Raw genomic sequence first — 25,622 nt, forward strand, 5'->3', positions numbered from 1 at the left:
ATAGCACAGCATTTTCTTCTTCATGATTGTGATTCTGTTGTAAACAATGTCCTATTTATTTTTGAAAACCTTTAGTTTTTACCCCTTTGAACTGTAGCTGCATTTTTCAGTTATTAGTTTTAAGACCAATTAATCAGTGTACAATATGCATATGCAATAATCACTGTGAAACTAGTATGTAAGTTATGTAGTTAAGAGACTAAGGGATTAAATTGTGGACCCAAATATAGGGGTTCTTTGTACATGTGGGTAATGAAATGCTTCAGAAACATAGGGTCAAACAGTGAAAGAATCTATATGATCACAACTATGATTTATTAACACAAGTTAAATCAACATTCAAGACGGGGAGAGAAATTGCGAATCAAGAAATTTTCTCTTAGAAAAAAATTTGAAAAAATGCTTTTGAATCCTTACCATCAATAAAATGTGAAAGGCATGACAGTTTCATTTATGAGATTCATTTCTTTTGCAAGGGTAACTGAAGGTTTTCTGCAACATTGCAAAACAGCTCTTTAGTGGTTCAGCAACATTAATTTCCAACATACCTAATCCGCTTTTAAAGCGATCAGAAAGTCAAGTCCTGAGATGAGATTCTATCGGTCTGAATCTCTCACTGTGGTATTAAATGGCTTCGCTGGTAATTGGTCTTTAAGCGCTATCTCTCTGGATGCCAGAGAACACAAAAACAGGTGACAAATAGGATTACAAACTTCATATAAACTGCCCTTAGGAGACAGAAGAGATGACCACTCAAATCAATTCATTAGACCAAGAGAAGAAGAGAAAGACAGACAAAAAGAGAATGAAAAGCTCACTATAATTTTCAACGTGCCCATCAAATCCCAACAGTGAATCCTCCTTTAATTATACAGTACAAATATGGGAATTGTAGTTTGTTGCAGTGAGATTATTGTGGTCATTAGGCTAATAGATCTACTCGTGAAGCAAAAACAAATGCGTGGCCTGAGAGGCATCTCTGTCATTTAGGAGACATTGAGGTATCAGTAATGTGCAATTTAATTTAGCCTGCCTATAATTGTTCAGAGGCTGAGGCTGGGTAGAAATCTGCCATAAAGTGTAGTCTAATGCCACAAGCTGAGATGCAATCTCCCTGCTCAATCAATAGCTGTTTATATCTCTTCCACCCTCGTTTTATATCTCCATCACCTTAGCTTACTTATACACTTACTAATGTATGTGCACATGCATAGGAGAAGAAATGACCAGAGCCAAAGACAAAAACATATTTGTATATAAAATGCCTTTTAATTTTAGTCAGTGGGGGCAAGAATTGTCCTGTAAATATACAGTGGGGTCCATATAATTGTAATTGTATAATTGTAGATATATAAATCTAGAAATAGAACAGAAACCTTTATCATTTTGAGAATTTGAAGTTATCAAGTTATGGTATTATGACAGACATAAAATTAAGAAAATTATTTGTCACTATTCAATCTTAAGTAAATTTGTGACACTGACCATATTAAGGCTTTTGTAAAAAATGTACACATACTAAATAATAACTAATATACAAATACTAAGTAATTCTGAAATTCATATTCAAATTTTAAAGATTTGACATTTTACTCCCCTTTGTTTATTTGTTTACTTTTTAGGATCCCTGTTAGCTGCTATTCTTCCTAGGGTCCAGACATACTATACATTGCAAAATAGTGCAAAACAATCAACAAAACAAGTCATACAAAACATGAGTAATAAATATAAGAAAAACAAAAAGAAACTGAGAGAAAACAAAACACATGAAAAATGGAAAATAACAGTAGGACAATTGAAAACAAAATAACAGTAGAAAGACAATTGAAAACAGAAGAATCACACTGAAAGAAAAGGTCATTTGGTATATCTCACCATGACATCACCTGATATGATTGGTATCTACATCCCAGCCCACCATGAAACTCCACCATAGTATTGTTCCCACTGTCACAGATCTATCTACCTAACAGATCTTTAAATTTGTTAAATAGTGTCTTTTTTATCAGTTTTTAAACATTATTTTACCCTCAATTTTAAGCTGATATCATGCGTAATGATAAACTCTGTATTAAATACATATACAAAGCATTATCACTAGTTGTCTCAGACTATTGGACTCCATTGTATATTGTTGCTGTGGAAGAAAACCTTTTATCTCTATTTTTGATTTAATTGTTTGTTTGTTAATAATTTTCCAATTTCAGCCACTTGTTATGTTGCGTGAAAATTTTATGACTAATGGGCCAATAGAAATGGTCCAAAGTTACTTGGAATAAAATCTTGTTACATTAATATGCATTTCAGTTAAAAGGGCACTCTGACCAAAACAAAAAAAATGTAACCGGTGCTTTTTTTCTTGTAAATAGCTCACTTACCACTCACAGTGCCACATAGTCTCTAGTGTGAGATGAGGAAACCCCAGTGCTCCTGCCCAGTGCTTGCTGGCTATTGTAGTGAGAGAACACTGATGGGCAAAAAAGCAAGAGGATACAAAATCGTGAATTCTGTTTGACCCGATGAAGGAATATACTACTGTGCCACATTAAACTGTATAACATAATAAATAACATGTTACATGTTAGTCTTAGGCTAGAGTGCCCCTTTAAGAATGTTTTTCCTTCTCCTGGCCTCCATTTACCATTTTTGGATATATGAGGTGTCGCTCTGACTGTATACATAACCATTTCTTTGTAAAACAGAGCTTGTCTTTGTTAACTTTGTTGTATTTTGCTAGGAGTGAAGTGGAGCGAAAGCATCCATTATCTCCTCTTGGCTCCTTTTTTTCCCCCACTAACATTCATTCTTACACACAATTATATCTTTCTCCAACTGCGTGCTGAATCACATATAGCGTTTGTGTTGAAGCTGGACAAAGACATTTCAACAAACCATGTTTTATGAATGCGATTCATTCGTCTGCTAGACTGCACCAGGCTCACAGACAGACCAGACAGAGTGATGTTTACAAACAAAAAAAAAACTGCATTAGTTTCTTCATTGCAAGCAGGGTTGGTTACATAATACCAAACTGACTTAGCTGCACTCCAGCATGTCCTCATATGTCACCTCAGACAGAGCAGCAGTGACAGACTCTAAGCATATTAATAAGCCAGACTGGGTCTTATAGTCTTCCCCAGTTTCTTATGAGAGGTTTCAGACAATAATGAGAAATTTTCAACTTCAGAGACCTTCACACACACGCACACGCACACACGCACACGCACACACACACACACACACACACACACACACACACACACACACACACACATACACATACACACACACATGCACACACACTCTCACAAAGTGAATGTGTGTGTAACACACTCGTTATTACACCATTGTTCATACAGTCTCTCTCTTTCTCTCATTCTTTCTTTCTCTCTCTCTACCTCACTCTTACTCTGGGCCAGATGTACATACAAGCGCAAGTGAGGCGTAAAATGTGCCTTGATGCGACCGCAATATGTACCCAAATTTGTCATTCAGCTTACTGAGACTGAAGCTGATCACACAAACTGCGCATAGCCCTGCCCACTAACTTGTAAGCCACAGGGTTTAAAAGAGGAAGTAAAATGGTGGAGATGTCAACAAGCACAAGAGAAAACAGAAAATAAAAGTTCAGTAATGAAGAGATAATGATGTTCAAAAATGTTCCACAGGGCTGTTATTTTAGCTAGTTTGTGAAACTAACTCAGACTGCGCTCACTGAGGCTGAATCACGACATATTCTCACATGTTTATATCTGGCCTCAAGAGTTTAAGCAGTGTTATTCTGGTAGTAAACAGTCTTTCAGGATGTGTTTAAGGGTCATGCCTCTGTGTGGCTGCTGTGTCTGCTGGCTTGCTTAAAGGAAATCTCACAACAGCACTAATGCAAATTTACTCCTGTTTTAAAGGCGGAGAAAAATCAACACAAACTGTCCATCGTGAGTAAATACAACAGACTATGTAATCAGCTGCAGGTGGAATGTCTCCACTCACGTTTTGCTCAGCCCTCCCCCAAAAGCACATGCATAGAGAGGAGAATGTTTTTCTCTCCCTCTCTCTCTCTCTCTGCCTCTCTCTCTCTCCCTCTCTCTTGTCTTTTCCTCCCTTTCTTTCTCTAAAGAGACTCTAAAGTTCAAAGTTAACAATAATAAAGATGTACATAACACTGAATAATAAAAATAACAATAGACAAACTGTATATCTATAACTTCTTATATCTCTCCCTTCTGTTTTCTTTTTTTTTCCATTCTCTGTCTCTGCCTCACTCTCTCGGTCTTTATCTCCCTCTCACTCCATTCTTATTCTCTCTATCTTATTGACTATCTTATTGTCTATCTCTTGACTTTTATCTCATGTCTCTCTTTTCTTTTTTCTCTCTCTCATGCTTTTTCTTGCTTTCTGTCTCTCTTTCTCTTCATTTCTACCCCTCTCCCCCTTTTCTCTTTTTGTCTCTCTTTCTTTCTGCTTTCCCTCTCTCCCTCTGTCTCTTTCATTTTCTCTCTCTTTCTGTCTCTCTCTCTCTTTTATTCTCTATCTCTCTCTCTCGCTCCTTTTTTATTCTCTCTGAATTTTATTATCTCACTTCTCTCTTTTCTTTTTTCTCTTTCTCTCTCCTGTGCTTTTTTCTTGCTTTCTGTCTTTCCTTCTTTCCATTTCTACCCCCTCTTTCTTTCTTTTTCTCTCTTTCTCATCATTTCTACCCCCTCCCCTTTTCTCTTTGTCATTTCTTTCTTTCTGCTTTCTCCCTCTCCCTCTCTTTCTCTCTTTCATTTTCTCTCTTTCTCTCTCTCTCTCTCTCTCTCTCCTTTCTTATTCTATCTCTCTAACTTTTATTATCTCACTTCTCTCTTTTCTTTTTTCTCTCTTTCTCTCTCTCCCATGCTTTTTTCTTTCTTGCTTTCTGTCTCCTCTTCTTTCCATTTCTACTCCTCTCTTTCTTTCTTTTTCTGTCTCTCTTTATTTCTGCTTTCTCTCTATCTCGCTCTCTGTCTCTCTTTCATTCTCTCTCTGATTTGTCTGTCTCTCTCTCTCTCTCTCTCTTTCTCTCTCTCTTTCTGCTTGCTGTCTCTCTGTCTCCCTCTCTCTCATTCACTTTCTCCCCCTCCCTCCTACAAAGTCACACACACACTGATAAGTAGGCTAATTTCTCTGCTGATTGGGGAGTTTTGAGGGTTTTTAGCCTCTGAGTGCAGAGCTGCTCTGACACAGATCACGGAGTCTCTAAAAGGAAGGATTAGCGTGACTTCCTGTACAGATCAAATTTAAAAAGCATGCCAGTTTGTCGAGTCCTTCCCCAGCTGCTAATAAGTCTGAGCATATTAGCTGTCCCCATGTTCTCACTACATGAAGAAAGCAGGGAATAGCAGTACTGCAAAAACAAATCGAGCTCATCTGAGTGCATTTGGAGGGCCACTTCACACAAAAAGCTCTCACTTTCCACTGGGCAATCCCAAACCTAGTAAAACTGAATCATTTTATCTAAAATATGCGTTCTGTTCCAAACAGTTAAAGACAGTAAATGAGCTTTGTAATATGACAGGAGTCACTATTGTGAATCTGTAAGCACTAACGTTTCTGTCTCATAGACCAAGCCTTGCTTTTATTAGAAAGGGTGGCGGTTTGTCCTTACAGTGATGGCTTTTTCTTTTTGTTTTTTCTCATATTCAGTGGTGATGATATCATCAGGCTTTAACCCTCTCTTATCTAATGTACATTCAGTGATACATTCAGTGACTTTGGCATTTACTTGAAGCATTTTAAAATGTATTAGCATGTGGAATTGGCGGTTTCTGTGCTATGTTTCTGTCACTATATAAAAGAAGCATAAAGCTGTCTTAATTGCTGGATGCACTGTGATAGTTTCTGATCATGTGCATATACACACTGGGAATGGAATTCAGGGGTTGGTTGTACCAGCTGCACGCAAGTTCAAACGTAGGTTAGTAATAATGTAAGTGCTGACCAATACTAAATCAAAACAGGTTTCACCATACAAAGTAGTTATTAAGTTGGGTTGGTAACACCAACAGGAACCATATAGGTAGCATAAAGAAGACAAAAACCTGACCAGAAAACAGAAAAGGCTTGTTGCTGAAGTCACTTTTTTTTGCTAAGATTAGTCAGCTAATAAACAATAAATGCTGTGTGCTGTGGGTTTACTTTCAGTTACCAACTCAAATCATGAAACTAACAATCATATCTCCAGTTCAGGTCATGTCTCACTCAGCAGCAGATGCTGACAGTCTGGCAGAAACTGTTGTTTAAGAAGCTGCAAAAGCATGGTGAGAAAAAACAAACAAATTGCTTATAGGTATCAGTTTTATTCACGTAAGTTGTGAAAATATAAAACTCATTCATAATCTCTTCTAAAATTAATTCCTTTTTCCATTCAATGCAAAAATCCAGCGCAAGCCACTATGGCAGTGTGTTTGTTGATTGGTCTAAACTTGTTATAGTCATGTTAAAGCAAAGGTGTTTAGCATTTGTCACTGTGTATGTGTTGGTTGTTTCTAGTTAAGACATGACAAGTATGGATTGGTGGTGCAGCCAAATGTAGTAAAAGTGCAGCTTGAAACTAACTAGTGTTAACTAAGAACTTAGTAAAGACTTTATGTACAAATAAAGACTTGAGTACAAATTAAGTACAAATCCCAAAGTCCAGATCACGAACCCCTTATTTTTTATTTGTTCCATTGTCAAAGGAATAAAAGGTGACTGAAGTGTGAAGTTTAATCACTGGTCACTTTACTTGGTCCACCTACCTTGTACCTACACTTATTATTCATTTAATCGGTTCCATTTACCATATAGGTAAGTTTACCATATACGGCCAGTGCGTCTATATTGCTATTCATATGTTTGCTTGTTCAAGTGGTAGATTGTCTCACAACTATGATAAAAGACAAGCTTTGCTAGATCACTTTCTATACATATCAAAATAACAACATCATTGAGAAATGACAGCAAATTAGAAGAGTTCAGTAAAAGGCAGAAAAAGCTGCTTTGTGCCTCAGGACAAAAGGGTTAATGCCATATCAGGCAGTGTAGGGAGGGTGTGTTCGAACCTGGGCCTCAAGATCATCAGTGCACTGCCTATACTCAAGTAACACCCAAGCCTGAGGCTCTGACAGTAGGAACAAGAGCCAAAGGTAATCTCCCATAATCCCCTTAGTGCACCCTGGAGATGGTCCTGCTTTAGAAATGTACAGCCCGTGATGGAGACAGAAAGAGAAAGTGATGCTATCACCTTCTCTGTGACTTAGAGAGGGGTGAGCAAAAGGCTAACAGTCTCTCTCAGCCTGACTGACCTCAGGTCAGACCAGCTGTCTCTCTTTCAATGGCTGTGCAGAATTAACTGCACCCTTTTCCACACACACCTAAAGGCCTGCTATTCAGAGATGTGAGGGGGTGGTGAGAGAACGCTGTAGCTTTACTGATGATACTAAGTTCACCGTCGCCTTTCAGAGCCGTTGACCATTCAAAATGTGATTGGATGAGTTAATTAATTTGTATTTGAGCAAGTGTATATCTGTGATGAAAGACTCTGTGCCAGCGCTCATGCAAGAGACACAAATCTTCCCATACAGTAGAATGGAGTCAACCTCTCAAACCTTTGACCCAATCCCATTTCTTATTTTTACCCCTACCCCTTTTTTCGAGTGTCACCTTGCCCCTTGGAACTGAGTTACATGGGGTAGTGGTTGAAATCCTCCCCTACAAAATGGGACAACTCTCAAATAAAAAAGAACATTACTTCATTAAGAGGCTACTAGCAGTGCTCTGTAGGAAACCCTGCCAGTCTGCAGAAAAGGCAGAGAAGCAGTAAAGTTCAGCAACCTCATTGCCGGGGTTTAGTTAAATTTAGAGCATTATATGCCTTCAAAGGCAGGGGGATGCAACAATTATTTATTATTGCCCACCCCTAATTCTTTGGTGATATAAAGCTGAAGTCAACTGTTTGCCTGCTTCTTGTTTGAATATTCCTGTTCCACCTTAAATGGCAGAATGTAACTGCTGCACCATTTACGGTAAAAAAAAAAAGAATTTAGCTAGCTAGCTGCCGAGACATCAGCATACTACTAGTGATTTGTTATGCTTGTTATGAAATAAAGGACCATAATACATTGAAACAACATTAAAGTAAGATAATACAGTGGTTATCATACTTTTTAATGGAGAAAATACTCACATTTTTAGGTTTCTTGCGCAGTCATCTTGCAGTTTTTTTCTCCTAACACTCTGTTTGGAGTGTGCCTTTGAAAAACCTCAGTTTGGAGGGCCATGTAGCCCTCACGCTTTGCCCAACCCCTCTATCTCAACAAAAATCAGGACACCCTACCCCTAGGTGTGAACATGTGAAACAGAGGGGTAGGGCTAAGTGGTACGGGCAAGGGGTGAAATGGGATTGGGCCCTTATACTGATGGCTTTTGTCATGCAGCTACTTGAAGGTTGCATGTTGCAAGTTGTGTGAGACACATAGTGTGTTCCATTCTGGAGGCAGCTGTCTAACTAGTCACTGCCTCCAAAGGCAGCTCTCTTGTTGAGCAGCATTTTAACTGAAAAGGAACCTTAGTAGGCATCTCATTCGGGACAGAGCTTCAGAGCCATCATACCTCATAACGTTCACTGCGCTGTACACATTATATTTGTTTACTCACAGTCGCTCGTTAGCTTACACTCACCTCCGACTGTAAAGGTGGATCATCTCAGTGTAAAAGGATAGCTTTGAATCTGCAGCAGCTGTTTTCCTGCATTGACACTGTGTGGAAATTTATGTATGAAGAACAGGCTGCTGTAAAGACTCTGTAAAGTATCTGTCGTTATATACTCTACTCTGCAGCCCAGATAAATACAGATAATCGTGACTATGAGTTTATGAATCATTTCAATTCATTCACTGTCCTCATCCACCTTAATGAACCTGCTTTATTTCTAACACACAGGATAAAAACTATGTATAATTTTGTACAAAATGTACTCAGAAAAAAAGATCCTACACAATCAGTTAAGCTGACAAACATGCATTTTACTTTATGCATTCTCATCTGATTTATGAGCTCCTAGTCTGAAATTTAGCCATCAACATTCACCTCACACTTTTGTGACTGTGGTAAGCACAGCAATACAAGACAAGCGGAGCAGGCAAAAATAAGCATTCGTGGTTTTTAGTTTAAAAGCATTTTATTTCTGAACATCGTCCAGTAAGTTATTTTTCATCATTCAGGGACAACGTCAGTCTGTAGCGCTGGGGCCGCTGTGTTTACCCCAAATATGCTCGGCAAGTCAGCTGCTTTCAGTCGTTCGGCACAGTTTTCTCCCTGTAACCGCTCCTTTTCCTCAGCCCCTCAGACAGCGCCTCTCCGTTGCCGTAATGTTTTTCACTGAGGGCAGAAAAATTCCCTGAGTACTAACGCTAAACTAAACTAAACGCTACTAAACAGTGAACAGCCAATATTTTAAACTGGACTGTCTCATTTTGAAGAGCCAGCGCGTTTACACAGCTAGCCCACTAGCTAAGCTAACTAACATTAGCTTCAACTAACGAGCTGTGAACGCAGCCTGTCAATTCGCCTTCGACAAGCGAACTGCCAGAATTTCACCAGAGGAACAATTTCTAGAGACCTACAAACACAAATATGTTCAATACTTTATACAAATACAACAATCATTCGAAACAGTAAAGACAGAAGTGAAGAAATAACTTACATTTGTAAACTCCTCAGTTGACAAAAAACGGCTGCTTCGTCCGCTGTGTTTATCAAACTGAAGCGATGGAACTCTCGGCCGGTGAGCAGGTAAACAATATTGTGGGATTGCCTTCGCTGAGAAGGATACATGTGATGCTGCCTTCAGAATTGGTCAAAATAAGGCACCTTAAAAGGCAGCTGCCTTATGCTGCCTTCCAAATGGGACAGGCTTCGTCTCGGGAGCATGCAAATGCTGCCTTAGAATGCTGCCTACTTAGACAGCTGCCTCCCGAATGGAACGCACCAACAGTTTCCACAGCAGTTAAAGAGTAATTAGTTACATTCAGTGAATCCCCTACTACAAAATAAAGGATCCAAAAAGGATTCTTTTGTGATGCCTTAGAAGTACCACTTTTGGTTCCCTAGAGAACCTTTCAGTGGAGGGTTCTAAGGAGAGCTGTTTTTATAAATTAGATATGTGAATATGCAGAACCTTTTTAAATAACCTCCATATGATGTAAAGGTTCTAGAAATAACCCTTAAATTAGTAAAGAACTTTCAAACTGTATGAAGGTTCTTTGAACCTCTAACCTGAAATGTGGTCCTTTATTGAACCAAACATGGTTTTTCTGTGCCATCATTCCAAGAATGCTTTGTTTTGTTTTTAAACAGTGTGGTTTTCAAAATTAGTAGCCAGTATTTCTTATGTATGGTTTCATGTATGATTACCTAAAATCATCGGTGATGTATTATTTAGCCTACATTTGCATCTTAGCATCAATTTTATGTTAAGAGAGGAGAAAATAAATAATGTAGCTATGTAGACTGCAATAAAACAGGCTAATAAAGCAGAACAGATGCTGCCACAATCAGCCATTCATACAGCAACACTGTTTACACAACAGTTTACTTTGGGTTTTATTTTGCTGTGTCGATTGAAATCAATCTGTTGAAATGAAATCACATGATCATGTGGTAAGATATCACATTTTGATTGACTACTTCATTAAACAAAATTTAGATGGTTGCAACTGTTGCTGTTAAGTTTCAAACAAGTTTCAAATGAGTTGCAGAAGGCTTTACATCATACAACGCAAGTGAAATCTAGTTTCATTAAAGTTTCAGGCAAATCAAGTTGCCTCTCATTTTCACCATGTAAAACCAGCCAAGGGCCTCTGATAGCTACATAACTACACAAAGTCAAAGGTTCAAAGGGGTTAACAGCTCCTGATCAATGTAAATGTTGGAAATTGACATTTGGACATCTTGGCATGCCAGCACCCCTCTACTTTCCCACAACAAATCCAAGAATTTTTCCACAACTTTCCACAAAGTCCATTTCATATTTCCTCAAGTGCACCGGGCGCTCCAAACAATAACCCTGAGTGATGGTAAAGGGGAGACTCTCCCTCTTGCCTAAAGAATAGAAAGAAACAGAGAGAAAGGTCAGATCATCAGTCTTTTGTGTTGTTTTAATGGAGTGGATGGCTGTCTGCCAAGGCCCCTTTGTTGCCTTAGGAGGCCAGGTTAAGTAATGCTGCAGTTGGGATAATATCTCTCAGCAGTAGCACTGGAGAAGAAATAATGGCTGTGGTGAAATGGAGTTAAGGCATTAAGGATGGGAAATGGGATTTAGCTAGAGGCCCAGGATTCTCTTTTTTCTTTCTTTTGGTGAGGTATAGGTGAAAAATATAGGTATCCTTAGGTTTGCTATGTTCCATGTTTGTTAAAGGATACATGCAATGCAGGAAACAGACTTTATTCAGACATTCACAGTGAAGTGTACACGGTATGTATGCTTACAGAGAGAAGAAAACTGCATATCTTTTTATTCAGCTTGAGGGATGGTTTAGTAAGAATGCAATCTAGTGCCTGAGTCTCAGCCAAGTGTCGTCATTCAGCGTGGCCGAGAATTTTGACAGGACAGGACCATGTGACTAACATGCAAACTAACCAACCACAAAACATACCACTGTATGGGGAAAGGTGATTGTCTAAACAACAAAAACAAAGAATGAAACAAAGTGGTGTGCTTTGGCACAAGCTGACACACATGAGGATATCTCATTTACTTACTAGTACATGCTATGAAGTAAACTCTTGAAGAACGTGAAGATGTGATGTTGTGAACTTCACAAACATTTGTCAATCCAGCGACTATAACTTGCCCAGAAAGGCTCTCTGTTGTACACAATTCCAACAAAAGACAAGCACAGATAACTATTGACACTAGAACTAACAAATTATGATAGTGGCGAGCTTAGCATATGACATACATTAGACGACTCTATTAGCTCTGTGCGTGAAGCATCTGAGGATGAGACTAGTATGAATGCAAAACTAAAAATAACATTACGTTGAGAAAATGTCCTTCACTCTTAAATCTTTCCAAAAATTCAGAGAATGTGACTAGCATTGTGTGCATTGTGAATGCTGCCAAAATTATCTCTGTGTACACTGCAAGAGGTAGAATTTCTCATTTTTAATGATTTGTACAGTTACAACATATGCTCATTTCACCTATTACCACTGTGCCAATTCACAGTCTTACGCTGGGCCTCCCTGGCTATATTATTGCAGTCACATTCCTGACTGTCTTTCACCTCAACTCATCACCTGCTCCACCTTTATCTCCACTTACCTGGCCAGCCATCTCACTTAGCTTGGCTCTCCCCTCTGTGGCAGGTGACACTGAGGAGCACTTTGTCTGAATGTTAATCATGCGGGTTACAGTTGCTCACTCCTTGACCCACTTCTAATGTTCTAATCAGCCCAAGACAAGCTTAGCCCACCTCAGACCTGTCTGTCATCTCCTTCACTAAAAAAATGATGAGTGAAGAGTCTACGTTACACTGGGGTTCCAGGGTGTGAGCTGATGTTTATACTGCAGAACAATGAAGTCCAAGGGAAAGCCATATTGCACTTCCCTAAGAGCAAAACAGAAAGAAACAAGCAGGTGTTGACTGAAATCAACAGTGTGGAAAAGTATGTGCTTTGGGACATGCATAAATGAAAATTCCAGTCATAATGGAACAAATTCAATTCAATCTTCTATTTATGCAGAGAGAAACCTAATTATCACAGTATAAAAGTGGAAATAGATGAGTAGATTACACTTATATTGCAAAAAAAAATGATAGCAAGTGAAATTATCTTAAATCTATTTAACATATCTAATATTTCTCATTATAAGATTGTTGTGAGAATATTATAAGGTTATTTAACTCATTTCTATGCTTTTTTTTTTTTTTACTTGTTTTAAGTAATTTTATCTAGTGAATGTGTCTTGTTCCATTGGTAGATAATTTTGCTTCATACATTATTTCTTGAGACAAGCAGATTCATCTGCCAAGGGAATACAACAATTTCACTAGATGAAATTACTAAAATGTTGAGAAACATGTTGAATAATCTTATAATATTCTTACAACAATTTCCTACTGATCTCATTACAATGTGTGTGTGCCTGTGGGCTTTTTTCTGTGCCACCAGCTAAATTTCACTTGAGGACACTTGTACAGTATTCTTTGTTTTTTCTACCAGCCAAATAACTGATATTCATGAGCAAACTGGCACAAATTGACTGGTGCTACAATATTTAAGAGGGTTCTACATCATTATAGTGGTTTATGAAAACATGTTGTGGATGTTCAGGATAGCCCTTTAGACACAATGGTATATTTATATTGTTGAGCAAACAATTGTAGACCATTCGAAAATGTCAGCTGCCCCTTACATTGTTTGAACACTTCATGATAAATGGTTCTAAATTGTATTAAATTAACAGCAGTTAAGTTTTCTTTCTCCATTTTTAAAGATGTATGGCTGTGTTCCCACAGCAGTATGTTTCATGCATTGCATAAAATGCCATGTTTTTCATTAATATACAAGGTTGCAGAGTGCATGTTTTCACACTATATTGCATAACAACTCATAGACTGAAAAGATCCACTCTACTACATGGTGTGTTAGGAAGGTCACTGTTGAATACGTGGTAACTTGATGACCCTGAGGCATGGACAAAATGAGGACCGATGGATTTAGAAAGAAAGTTCCAGTTTGTCTGCAGAAGTTTAGGGAATATTTCTTTTGCTTTATATGATCATGAATGTTTTAGGAACAGCATATATCAGATTTGTTTTTCACTTTCTGTTTCATTAGACTTCCTAGCCTTAATAATAATAATAATAATAATAATAATAATAAGAAGAAGAAGAAGAAGAAGAAGAATCTTTACATAGCACTTTTTTATGCTGGTGGCAGCTCAAAGTGCTTTACAGACAGATAATATAAACAGTAATACAAGAAATTACTGTATTAAAGTACTAATTTAAAATCATATAAGAAAATTACACAGATCAAATTAGAAAGATGAATACTAAGAGACATAGAGTTTTAATTAAATGCTAAGTTAAAGAGAAACATTTTTTGAAATGTTTCTTAAAAGTGTGAACTGAGATAGACTGTCCTAACTTGTTTGATACTAAATATACATTTAAATGTTTAAAAACAACTTTTTCTAGGGCTTTATTTTAAAAAGAAGGTTTGAAATTGGTCAAAAATTATTAAGTATGGAAGGTACTTAGTACTATTTTTTAGTAGGGGCTTCACCAAGGCAGTTTTAAAAGCGTCTCAAAAAGCACCTGTTGACAGAAAACAATTTACTATAGTTAAAACGTTTAAACATAATCAAAAACCATCTTAAGGAGAGAAGTAGGAACAGGGTCAAGATCACATGTGGACTTGTCATCGTAACCATAGTAGAACCCTTCTTGGCGCTATATAGAACCCTTTTCAAAAATGTGCTATGTAGAATCATCTACAGCACATTGTCCATCAATCTGAAGAATGTTTTCACCATGCAGAGAACCCTTTAATCATGCTAAGCATTCTTTAAGTGCTCATGGTTCTATTTAGAATTTTCTTTCTTTCATTTTCTTTACTAAAGAACCCCTGAAGAGCCATCTTTTTTAAGAGTATTACGTTAAGTAATGTGAGGTTTCATTTTCTGCTCACTACACTGTGTGTTTTGGTTGACTGATCTTTTTTAGGGGTACATGAATTAAATTATTGGGGTGTTGACCGAGCATGTTTTTCATTAATTTATTAATTACACAGGGTTTGATGACTCAATGTTATTGGGACAAGTTTTCCTTTCATAGCTAGCAGAAACTTCAGTATTCCAACAGCAGAGAAAGAGGGGAATAGAAGAAATTGAGGAGACATTGTTTACATCATAAACTGCTGTTGATACTACTTACCCGTCCGTTGTTTACTACTGTTAAGTCTAGTCAGGCCTGACGTAGCACCTTCTCTACATTCTCTGACAAGATGACAGTCCCACGGCAGCAATCCGTCCCTGTGGCAGAAGGCCGATCCCTCCTAGAAAGCACTCCAGTTGCTCACGTAGCTGACGCCATTGTTATCGCCTCAGCCTTGGAACAAACAGTGGAGTGTATAGAGCCTGCTGAACACCTCGCTTCCTATCCTGTAGGTGGGCAGAGGTTATGAGATGATGAGTCTGACCTCAGCACTCATCTTAAAAGTTTCTAAAAGTAATCCAAAATGCTCCCTGAGGACTTCGCTGTGTCGGTATGAGATGTTGTTTACCCCTGTGTGAATGACCACGGTGCTGGTATCCTCATGTTTGCTCAGAGCTGCAGGAAATCGCTTGGAAATATCCAAGACCTGGGTGCGTGGAAAACAATAGATAGCAGCTACTTTCAGATGTTGATATCAGGTGATAATTAGAACACTGTCCTGAGTTGCTGTCCGAGGCGCTGAAGCAGGCAGAGAGCTGAGGGCTTCGAACCGGTTCCTGGAAGTGAAGTCCAGTGGAGGAGCGATTGGGAAAACCTTCTCTTTCCAGCTTTGCTCCGGTGTGGGCATGAAGTTGGGGAATCCCAGTGTTAGCCATCAACAATGCGCTTCATCCGAAGGAGTAGAAGTCGCCACCGGACTTGTTGGACCTGAAACTGCTATATACGAGGAGTCCCGGGCTGCTTCCAAAGGCGTTTTCCAGTTGTGGAGCTTTATCTGCCACTCCAGGAGAGCCCTGATCTGCCGATCCAGCTGCTGCAGCTTGCTGCTCAGTGTCTGGAGCTCGCATTCAACAGCGGCCACCGTTTTCTTGGCATCCACAGAGAAAAGTAAAGGATATTGAAAAACTCAAAAAGACTATGAAAAATGTTATAAGGAGTGCAGTTATTAATTAAGGTAAAAACTAAATATTTAGGGAAAGAATGTAACTTGAAAGATTAAGAATAAGATAAAGCAAAATATAACCAACAGTGAATGAGCAAACACACAAACATGCAAAACATGCAACCTGTTCTGTCAGAAATGTGTAGGCATACTCATTTAAGTGCAATTGTTTTGTCACGTGCTGTGAGAAACAGGCCCGAAAATTTGCTTCACTTTGCAGAATTTATCAAATTTTATTGGAAAAAACATTAAAGATGTCTTGTCTGGAGTGTAACGCACTTAGAAATGCATTAACAAAAACACATTTGCTCCTCAGTCTCACCTTGCAGATTATGCTGCATCATCAGAGACTTTTTGCTCTGCCAGGTCATTGCACAACACAACGTGACTGCTCTCTCTCTCAATCTCTCTGTGACTGGCTTTGTGTTTGTATGTGTATTTAATTGTGTGAGAGAGACTGTTTAGTGGTTTAACTGTCAAATGAAGTAAAAATAAAGTTTTTGATTCTGTATGAAGTAAGAAAATCTAAATTGCTATTGTAGCAAATGATGTTAACAGATGTTATCAGCGAATTAATATAGTTTGGAAGAAGTGAACAAAAGGTTCTCCAGAAGCACTTGAAGAAATTGAGAATAAATACATAAATGGCAATCAGTCACTTATCAAGACTCTCAAATATTTTCGTAAAGATAAAAGTTCATTTATGGCCATTCAGAGGCTATATGCATATTATAATCAATGCATTTGGTAGACTTAATTTCTAAAAAATTCTGTAATTTCTTTCCAGTGCAAGCCACAGAGGAGGCAGAAGAATAAATCACTGTGTCATCAGCATAGAAATGTGTTGTACAATTTTCAGTTAATCCACCAACCTCATTAATATCTAAACAGTACAGGCCCAACTACAGATCCATGTCGAACTCATGGGAAATAGAGGTTGTACACTAGTTACATCAACACGCTGTGCTCTGAAAGAAACCGTTTGTGAACCAAAAACGTTTGTGTTGATCAAAGGTGAATTGTAATTCTCTATGTATATTTCTGTAAATCTGTTAAGTGGAAAAAATAGTCAATGCATTATGAATTGGTAATATGCTTGGTGTTTTGTCAGCTTAGTTCTGATGTATTTACTGGATAAAATGCCTAGACTGCAGTCTATCAGACAGTGGTAATCCACTGGTGAATGACTGTGTGCATTCAATGATGTGCACACAGTCAATACCCTCCATCAAAAGCAGCCTCAGGCAACTAAAGCTTTCCTACTGTGCTCTAGCAAGATAAATCAAGATAGGATTTTATGATAACACATCTATTTCACACAGAGGAATTGTTCTTGTCATTTTTCTTGAACAGACATCTTTCAAATCATGTAATAATGAAATCAAACATACAGAGCACAGAAAAGGAGATTTGTGGTCTAAGTATGTAATGTTGGCTTCATTGTCTGGACTAGAATGTGTTTTGTGTTGAAAAGTTCACAGCCTCCCACATCAGAAGTTCAACGTTTGCTCAGAGCATTACCCTCTGGGATGACTACGCATGTGTGTGTATGTGTGTGTGTGTGTGTGTGTGTGTGCGTGTATACGTTGGGGGGGAACTGTAGCAGAAGTATGAAAAAAACAGTCTGAGAGTTCTTTAGTCTTTTACAGGTTAAAATGCAAAAACACTGGTTTCTGTCTAAATGCTTAATACTCTTTCTCGTAAAAGCCTAGAGGCAACGGCATGTTTTCCTCCATGTCCACTCAGTGTGAGTGGTTTTAGAAAGTTTTTTTTTTCTTTTGATGACTAACAAATACCAACAACAATAAAATAGACAATAGCCTGGTTGCGTTTTTTCTATGAATCACCCACCTCTGAAGTTGTGTCGTCATTTTACAGTCTGTGCCATTGCCAAGTAAGGAATTCCAGATCTAAGTGCTTTTTCTCAGTGGAAGAATGAGTGGCATTTTGCAAAATTGCAAAATAACACCCTGTGGTAAACAAAAGTGCTCCACATATGTCTTTTGTCCTGAGTACACCACCCAAGGTCACTGGATTCTTTGAATTACAAGGTCGTTAAGGAGTCAAATTATGAATATTGCTACATTGAAAGTAGCATAGCTGCTGTTGTTTTACTATAGTGTTAATGTGTAGTACTTTGTAATGTCAGTTTAGTGGGAAGGAATGCAAACAGGACAAAACACAGTAGCTTTTTTTGTTGTTTACCACATTGTGCAGTAGGGGGATTTCCAAGAACACCATTCATTTTTCCAATCGAGAAAAAACCCTCAGACTCAGAGTTCCTAATTTGGGTGTGAGGTTGTGAATCTAATCTCAGTTCATAACTTCTAGCCAGGCTTTCTGCAGGGTTCCCCATATTTATGATGTAATAATAATAATAATAATAATAATAATAATAATGATAATGTCTGAGGGGCTAAAGTGCAACGTTCATAGGGGGCCAAGGGCTAAAAATACAAAACAATATACACATATTTTGATTTCTCTCCCATTCTGGCAGGCCAAATCAAACATCCTAATGGGCTAGATTTGACCTGCAGGCCTATGTCATACATCAGTCTTGACAAGAACCAGCCATCATGGTTTTACTGACTGAACTTGATTTAAAAGTAAACAACCAAGCCAACATAAAAGCTGCATTTTATTTGTCTTCAAAGATACAGACTTTTTATAAATAAGTCTTTCTTTTCTTGTCTTTTATATCATCATTCTTGCATTTCCACTGTTTGCACATTTTGTAAGTTACTCTGAGTAAGATACCTACTAAATACGTTAATATAAAATTATTCTGAGGAATTCTGTGGAGTGATAAATACTCATCAGCGGACTGCAAACAAAGCAGTAAACTATGTCTAAAGCTATTCAGTCCTGCTCCAAAGGAAGTGCTGACACATAGCTATGGTCTGTTCCTTGAAGCAAAATGTTGTAAATCAGGGCTGTGCAAGTAAACAAGCCAATGCCACATATTGGCAGTCTAATTTATATGTTTGTGTAAAGAGCTGTGGCACCAGACTATGTGACATGTCTGAGCTAATCATAATAATCAAGTGAAGTTAGACTTTAGGTTAGATAATGTAGTGTCAATGTAGAAGAAGACATAGAAAATATGGCGTCTATGGGCAAATGCTCTTTATTGAACAGACACTTTAACAGTGAGTCTTTACAAAGACCAGATATTCCCAACCCAGCACTAACTGAACATGGAACACAGTGAGGAGGTAACACGAGAGGACATGACATTTGAGAACCACTAGTTAACTACATGCCCACCCTCCTCGGACACAATTTCCACAAAGCTACACAACTACACTGATAACAACATCAACATCCACAACAACAGCAACCATAACAGTCCCTCTATGAACCAGGAGCGTAGCACCTCCCGAAAGCCACTTTGCCTGACCACACCCCCTAAGCTCCTCACAGCAGCGTGGCCCAAGGCTGATGCCACAATATGTTTAACAGCCTATAGAACCAAACAATCAGACACTGCATAAAGAAAAGCTGAAACACATTGTCATATTGGAACACTGATTATAATTAACTCAACAGAATGATTCCTGGGATTCCTAGCTGCTCTACCTGGACCCCAAACCAATTTAGACACACTTCTGATGGAAATGAGGCTTTAGCTACATGTGGTCATTTAACAAAGGAAATGCAAATAAAACCAACTGCCTTGGGATCTAGACTTGTGAGGTGTAGATATTAGCATATTGATGACTGTCCTACAGACTCCACTGCATGTAGAACTTGCTGAAGCTTTAATACAAAATGTACTATTCATTAGTCTAGCATATAAACAAGTCTAAACATAACTATATATATATATATATATATATATATATATATATATATGCATTTCCAGAATATCTGTCTTTCTTTGTCTGGCCATCTTATGTCCCTTAAACAAGTGCATGAATTGGCATGCTTTAGAGTAGAGTGGTAAATGGGACATTCTCCCTCAACCAATTCTGTATTCAATGGCCTTTCAAAAGAAGTCCATAAAGCCTATTTTTAATATTTGTCATCAATTTTTTGGCTGTAATTTTTTTAAAACATAAAAATGTGTTAAATAATGCAAGTTATTCATTTTTCCCCTCAAGCCTTTGTGTGTGTGTTTCACTATAATGATAAATATGATAGAATGAGCATCGTGAAAGGTTGTGTTCGTGTCCCACCAAGGTTGTGCAGTCATTTGAAATTTAATGAAAAGTAGAGAAAGACTAACCTTGGCAGAGAAAGAACTTGAGAATCAAGATAAAGAGCACATTGGATGCTTGTGTTTTATGTTATGTGTGTTATATAACCTGTCAGATTGGACCATTACTTCTTCCAAAGCCCTTGAAAACCAAACCAGGTATTAATATACTTAAGAAAATGAATACGAAATGTCCACATCTTAACCTGTCTGGTGACGGCGCATAAGTTTCAAACAGTATTGTTTTGCATAGAAGACTTAAAAACACTAGACAGTGAACTGGCAAACATGTTACGAATAACCTTAAAAGATCCATATAATGGAAAACAGAATTTCCTTGTTTTTCTGAAACAACAAAACAGGCCTTGCAAAAACAGCTCCTTGAATTAACTGTTTTTGCGATGCATTAACGTACAGACGGGTGAAAAATAAATGGAAAAGCCGACACAAAGCGACTCAGGGTGGTGTTAGGCCACCACAAGCTGCCAGAACAGCATCAATGCACTTTGGCACAGATTCTACAAGTTTCTGGAACTGTACTGGACATAGTGATAAGGAGTGTGTAGGCCTGTACGGTTCTCTTTGTGTATGCCACACATGCACTCGCCCACTTGTGAAGAACATGGTGAAGGATGGCTCATCTGACCATATCACTTTTTTCCACATCTCTGTAGATCAGTGTCTGAGGTTTTTGCACCACTGAACTGTGGGTTTGTGGTAATAAAGGGTTCATGCTCTGCAACCCTACTATAATATCCCTCTCTATGTAGCGGTGGATGGACTGTTCTTCCTACTGAAACACTAGTCAGTTAAGCAGCCTTTGTGACTGAAGCTCCTGCCATCCATGCTCCAATAATGAATTCCCTTTCCAAGTCACTTAGATCTTTTCCACTTGCCATCTTGATCTAAAATCAAGGTCAGCTGGCCCTGCTCAGAATTGTACACATGCCACAGAGCATAGTAGGATGTTAATTGCTTAATTGTATCATGAAGTGCACCTGTGTGGAAGCATCTGCACTCGTTATGTTTCTCCACACTTTTATTAAGATTTGTCCTCTACTCTATGAGCCACCTGTATATCCACCCATTCAGCCTACAGTACTGTAGCCGCACGCATTCACTTTCAAGTAACAAGGACTGCTTCAGCCTGGATTACATTTTGAAGGAAACTACAATACAGGGCAAGCTGTCACAACAGAGCTCATTTATATATATGTCTTAAAGGCACAGTAACAAAAACAGCCTGTTTAATTCGAAGGGATAAATAGAGGTGATGTAAAAATAAATTTTGACTGTTTTTGGTACATAAAATGTCACAAGCAAGAGGAGCTCAGGGAAAAAAATATACAACAATAGCATAAAATATGGTCTGTTAAACACTACTTAACTTTTAACTTGGTTTAACTAACAATCACACCAAACATTTGCTTCTGTTCTGTTCAGGCATAATCAGAACAGCACTGGCCGACATGGATCGAGAAGCAAGAGAGCATTATGCTGTGGTCATCCAAGCCAAAGACATGGCGGGGCAGGTGGGGGGGCTGTCTGGCTCCACCACAGTCAACATCACATTAACCGACGTCAATGATAACCCACCCAAGTTTCCCCAAAGTGAGTAACACAGCACTGATGTTGTTTTATTAATGTCTTACTCAAGTTACAGTTCAGCCAAAGTGAACTGATACATCAAGGATTATTTTTTTACTGGATTATTGATCACTTAGTTGGATATAATTTCTCTGTATCATTGGATATGACCGAAATTAGATCATTTCTTATGGTGAGGATTCCTTGTTAAGCTTTTGTATTATTTGAAATTGGATTTCTAGTCATTTAAGTGTTTGTTTATTTGTTTGTTTAAAACTTATAACAGTAGGCCTTTAGATGAGCCAAAAGCTTTGGGAGAGTTTGGCAAAATTGTATTTTTTTTTTTTTCAGTTAAAACACTACCTTGTCTTTCACTTTATTATAGAAGTGTTTAAGACTTGGACACTATCATCATTACTGATTTTAAATCATTTATGTTAGAAAAAAATGTAAATTTACTGTAATGTAATACAATAATATAGGAATGTAAGCCTCCTTTTAGATTATTGTTGTCTTACATTGATTTTGTAAATGAAAAAACTATAGTGAAGTACTCATTCAGAACAATAGACAGAGATTTAGGAAAAAGTGCAGTGCATTATATTGTGAGTCTTAAATAAGGTATCTCTGTCGCCACATTACAACTCAATATTAACTCATTCTGCTCTTTAGTTTATTTTGCTGCTTAGTACAATAACTTTATATTATATTTTACACACTACTATTTTAATGCCATCTGAAAGCATCATTATTGTTAGTTATAAACTCCCAGACATCTTTCCTTTTTCATGACCCTTTTTAGACCAATGGATGATTTTTAAGAGCCATTAGAAATTGTAATATACCTAATTAGAAATGGTAATAATCCTCTCTCTTGTATGGATGCTATCTCATTACAGTGTGACTCATCATTTCATTGGTACACTGAAGTGCCATTTTTAATCATTAGCTACTGGAGAGCAGATGTCTGAGCAGCATGCATAAAGTGCAAAAGAAGCCAGTTGTGGGCTGTTCATTTAGATGTCAGTTGTTTTTTTTTTATTCAGTTGCAGTAATGCCATCTGAATTTATTGGCAGTTAATGTTTACAAAAACAAGAATCCACCTACTGAAACATTACAAAAAACACAGCTAGTGTTTGTGAAACTCTGAAACCCTTCTGTATTAGGTGTGCTTTCACTCTTTCATTCTTTTGTAATATATAAAATATTCCTTAATATCTGGACAAATTCTGTTTATAAGAATTACTAGCACTCTCTTTTTTCAAGTAGTTAAAAAGTAGATAAAATAGATTCCTGTCCAGTGAAAGCATCTTCATTTTAGACAATATCTAATATTTCTCATTTTGAGATTCTTATGACAAAATATTATGAGGGTATTTAAAGATCTTTCAGTCTTTTTCCAGACAATTTACTTTCAGAAATGTTGTTAAGATCACTTTGCATTAGTTAACATATATTGAAATAGGTGGAATAATCTTAAAATATTCTTAAAGTAATGACAAATATTAGATATATTGTCTACATTTAAGATGCTTCACTTACCAAGATAACATTTTCTGCCGTGAAAAAGTCTGGGAAACTGTAATAGAAAACATTTTCAGTTACATTAGATTTAAATAGTCATGCACCATAGCTTGGTTACTGTTTGAGAGCTTTTATGTTTTATGTTAGATTACATTTTTGTGTATCTGCAGAGAATTACCAGGTGTATGTGCCTGAGTCTGCTCAAGTTGGGAAGCCAGTGGGAAAGATCAAAGCCAACGATGAGGATGTGGGGGTCAACGCCGAGATCAAATACAGTATTCTCAACCCTGAGGGAGCCAACATGTTTTCTATTGCTACAGACAAAGACACGAGAGAGGGCATCATTAGTTTGAGAAAGGTACCCAGTTATTACACCATCCTTCACTTTCGTTTTTCTTCAATGCTTTATAAAACACTTTATAGAGATTCAGAATTGAAAAAAGATCACATGGTTATGAAAATGAGCTGTTTTATATTTTTCGCATTGTAATGTTGTAAGCCAGGTTCTTGATGTCACTTTGAAGATAAATTTGCTCATTCATGTCTACTCAAGCTTACATGAAAGTTCAGTGTGGTAGACTCCTGGGTAAAGTTCGTAATAAAAGCTAATATTGCAGCTGCACCAATATCTCCTACAGTAGAAAGTACCATCTCATTAGGTCAAGGTTCATATCTGGGTCCAACGAACTTCCAAAAAACAATCTCAAACTTTCAGTCAGGTCAGAGACCCAGCCAACTGAGATTGGAGGTCATATTGACAAGACCTCATTCAGAAGACACTTTACCCTCTGTGCTCAAGAACAGAAAGAGATCCACTGAGCTCAACACATCTGCTTCACTGCAGTACATGCCCACTTTTAGGCTAAAGAGAGCCATGCATTTCAGCATTCAAAACAAAAGTAGTTTCTAGTCAAGCAACATCGTGGCTGACTTCAGTAATGTTCTGTTAAGATAGTGTAAGAAAACTTATTTAACATTTACTGTGAACTTTTATTTTTGAGTGAAGTTAACCACACTGGAAATTAAAGAAATACCTGCATTTATTACATCAGAAATTCCAGTCATTTGTTGTGTAATTGTGCTGCTTCTGCCCAGACACCTAGCAGGGCTTCGTTTAAGCCTTTATCCATTTTTGCCTTTGCAGCCTCTTAATTATGAAAAGAAGAGACAGTACACTTTGCACGTTGCAGCAGAGAACACACACCTGGACCCTCGCTTCACCCATCTGGGATCTTTTAAGGACGACGCTACTCTGAAGATAACAGTTGGCGATGTAGATGAACCCCCAGTTTTCTCTATGGATTACTATATTATGGATGTCTATGAGAATGCCAAAATTGGAACAGAGGTGGGAGCAGTAACAGCACAGGATCCAGACAGCAAGAACAGCCCAGTCAGGTAAGATATGGAGGACAAAACTATTAATCTTACGAATACGCAGCTTGCAAAATGAAAGTGCAAAAATTCATAATGAACCTGACACATTTCCTTTTGGATCTGCTTGTATTCCTCTTATTAAGTATGGAATAGAATATAAGTGAATATTCAAATTCATTCTCACCAACCCTGCTATTGCCAACCACTCAACTCGCCAAGTCTGATTATTCCCCTTCATTCCTGTAAAGAGCCCATATCATAGAAAACTGAATTCTGTTTGCTTTTTTAATAGAGTTTTTAAAACTTTTTTGTTAATAGAGTTTGATGTAATATATAAAAAGTACTTAATGGTATCATATACTGTGATGTACTATTTGTGTTGTTAAAGTTTCAGAAAGTATCGTCCACTCTTCAGTCCAGACAGTCCATTCACAGGAATTAAGCTTTTTGTAATGTCACAGAGATCAACATCTGATCTGTCATGATCTGTCTATTCTGCCTACAGATGTTTAGCCCCACCCATTCATGCTAAAGTTATAAAGAGCGTTTAAGCCCGGGCTGCATTTTGAATGAGGCACAATACAAAGCAGCCAATCAGAACATTTAAATATAGTACTCACATGTCATTTAAGTACAGTACAGTGTAAAAGTAAAGCTATTTATCTGGATAGCAAGTGTTTATTTGTTTGAAAAACACTAAAATTAGAATTAATAGAAACCTCAATTCCAAAAAAGTGCTAATAACAACTGAAAGCAGTTCTCAGTAAACTTGAACTCATTCCAAATTTGATGCCTGCAACATGTTCAAACAAATTTGGGACAGGAGCATGTTTATCATTGTGTTACATCACCATCATAATCGTACAACATAATCGTTTAGGGACTGAAGACACAAACTGATCTGGTTTTGACAAAAGAATTGTTTGTGATTCATCCATTAAACTAGTGTTCAGCCGTGCAACCATACAGCGCTTTCATTGTCATATCTTGCACTTTACAATGCATGTCTTTAGAGGCAGACAGGTCAGGACTGAGGCCAGGCCA

The 25,622-nt window shown here is 37.7% G+C and overlaps 1 protein-coding gene across 1 annotated transcript in view; it reads left to right on the top strand.

Annotated features, from left to right (window-relative positions):
• Positions 1-25,622, top strand: part of LOC118809307 (cadherin-18) — a 135,073-nt gene that overhangs the window by 70,032 nt on the left and 39,419 nt on the right. The window contains exons 5-7 of the mRNA XM_036572470.1: positions 21,533-21,700; positions 23,372-23,559; positions 24,346-24,599. Of these exons, the coding sequence (XP_036428363.1) occupies positions 21,533-21,700; positions 23,372-23,559; positions 24,346-24,599 (610 nt within the window). The remainder of the gene's footprint in view (positions 1-21,532; positions 21,701-23,371; positions 23,560-24,345; positions 24,600-25,622) is intronic.

Source organism: Colossoma macropomum, unplaced genomic scaffold, assembly GCF_904425465.1.
Source record: "Colossoma macropomum unplaced genomic scaffold, Colossoma_macropomum, whole genome shotgun sequence".
Taxonomy (NCBI): domain Eukaryota; kingdom Metazoa; phylum Chordata; class Actinopteri; order Characiformes; family Serrasalmidae; genus Colossoma; species Colossoma macropomum.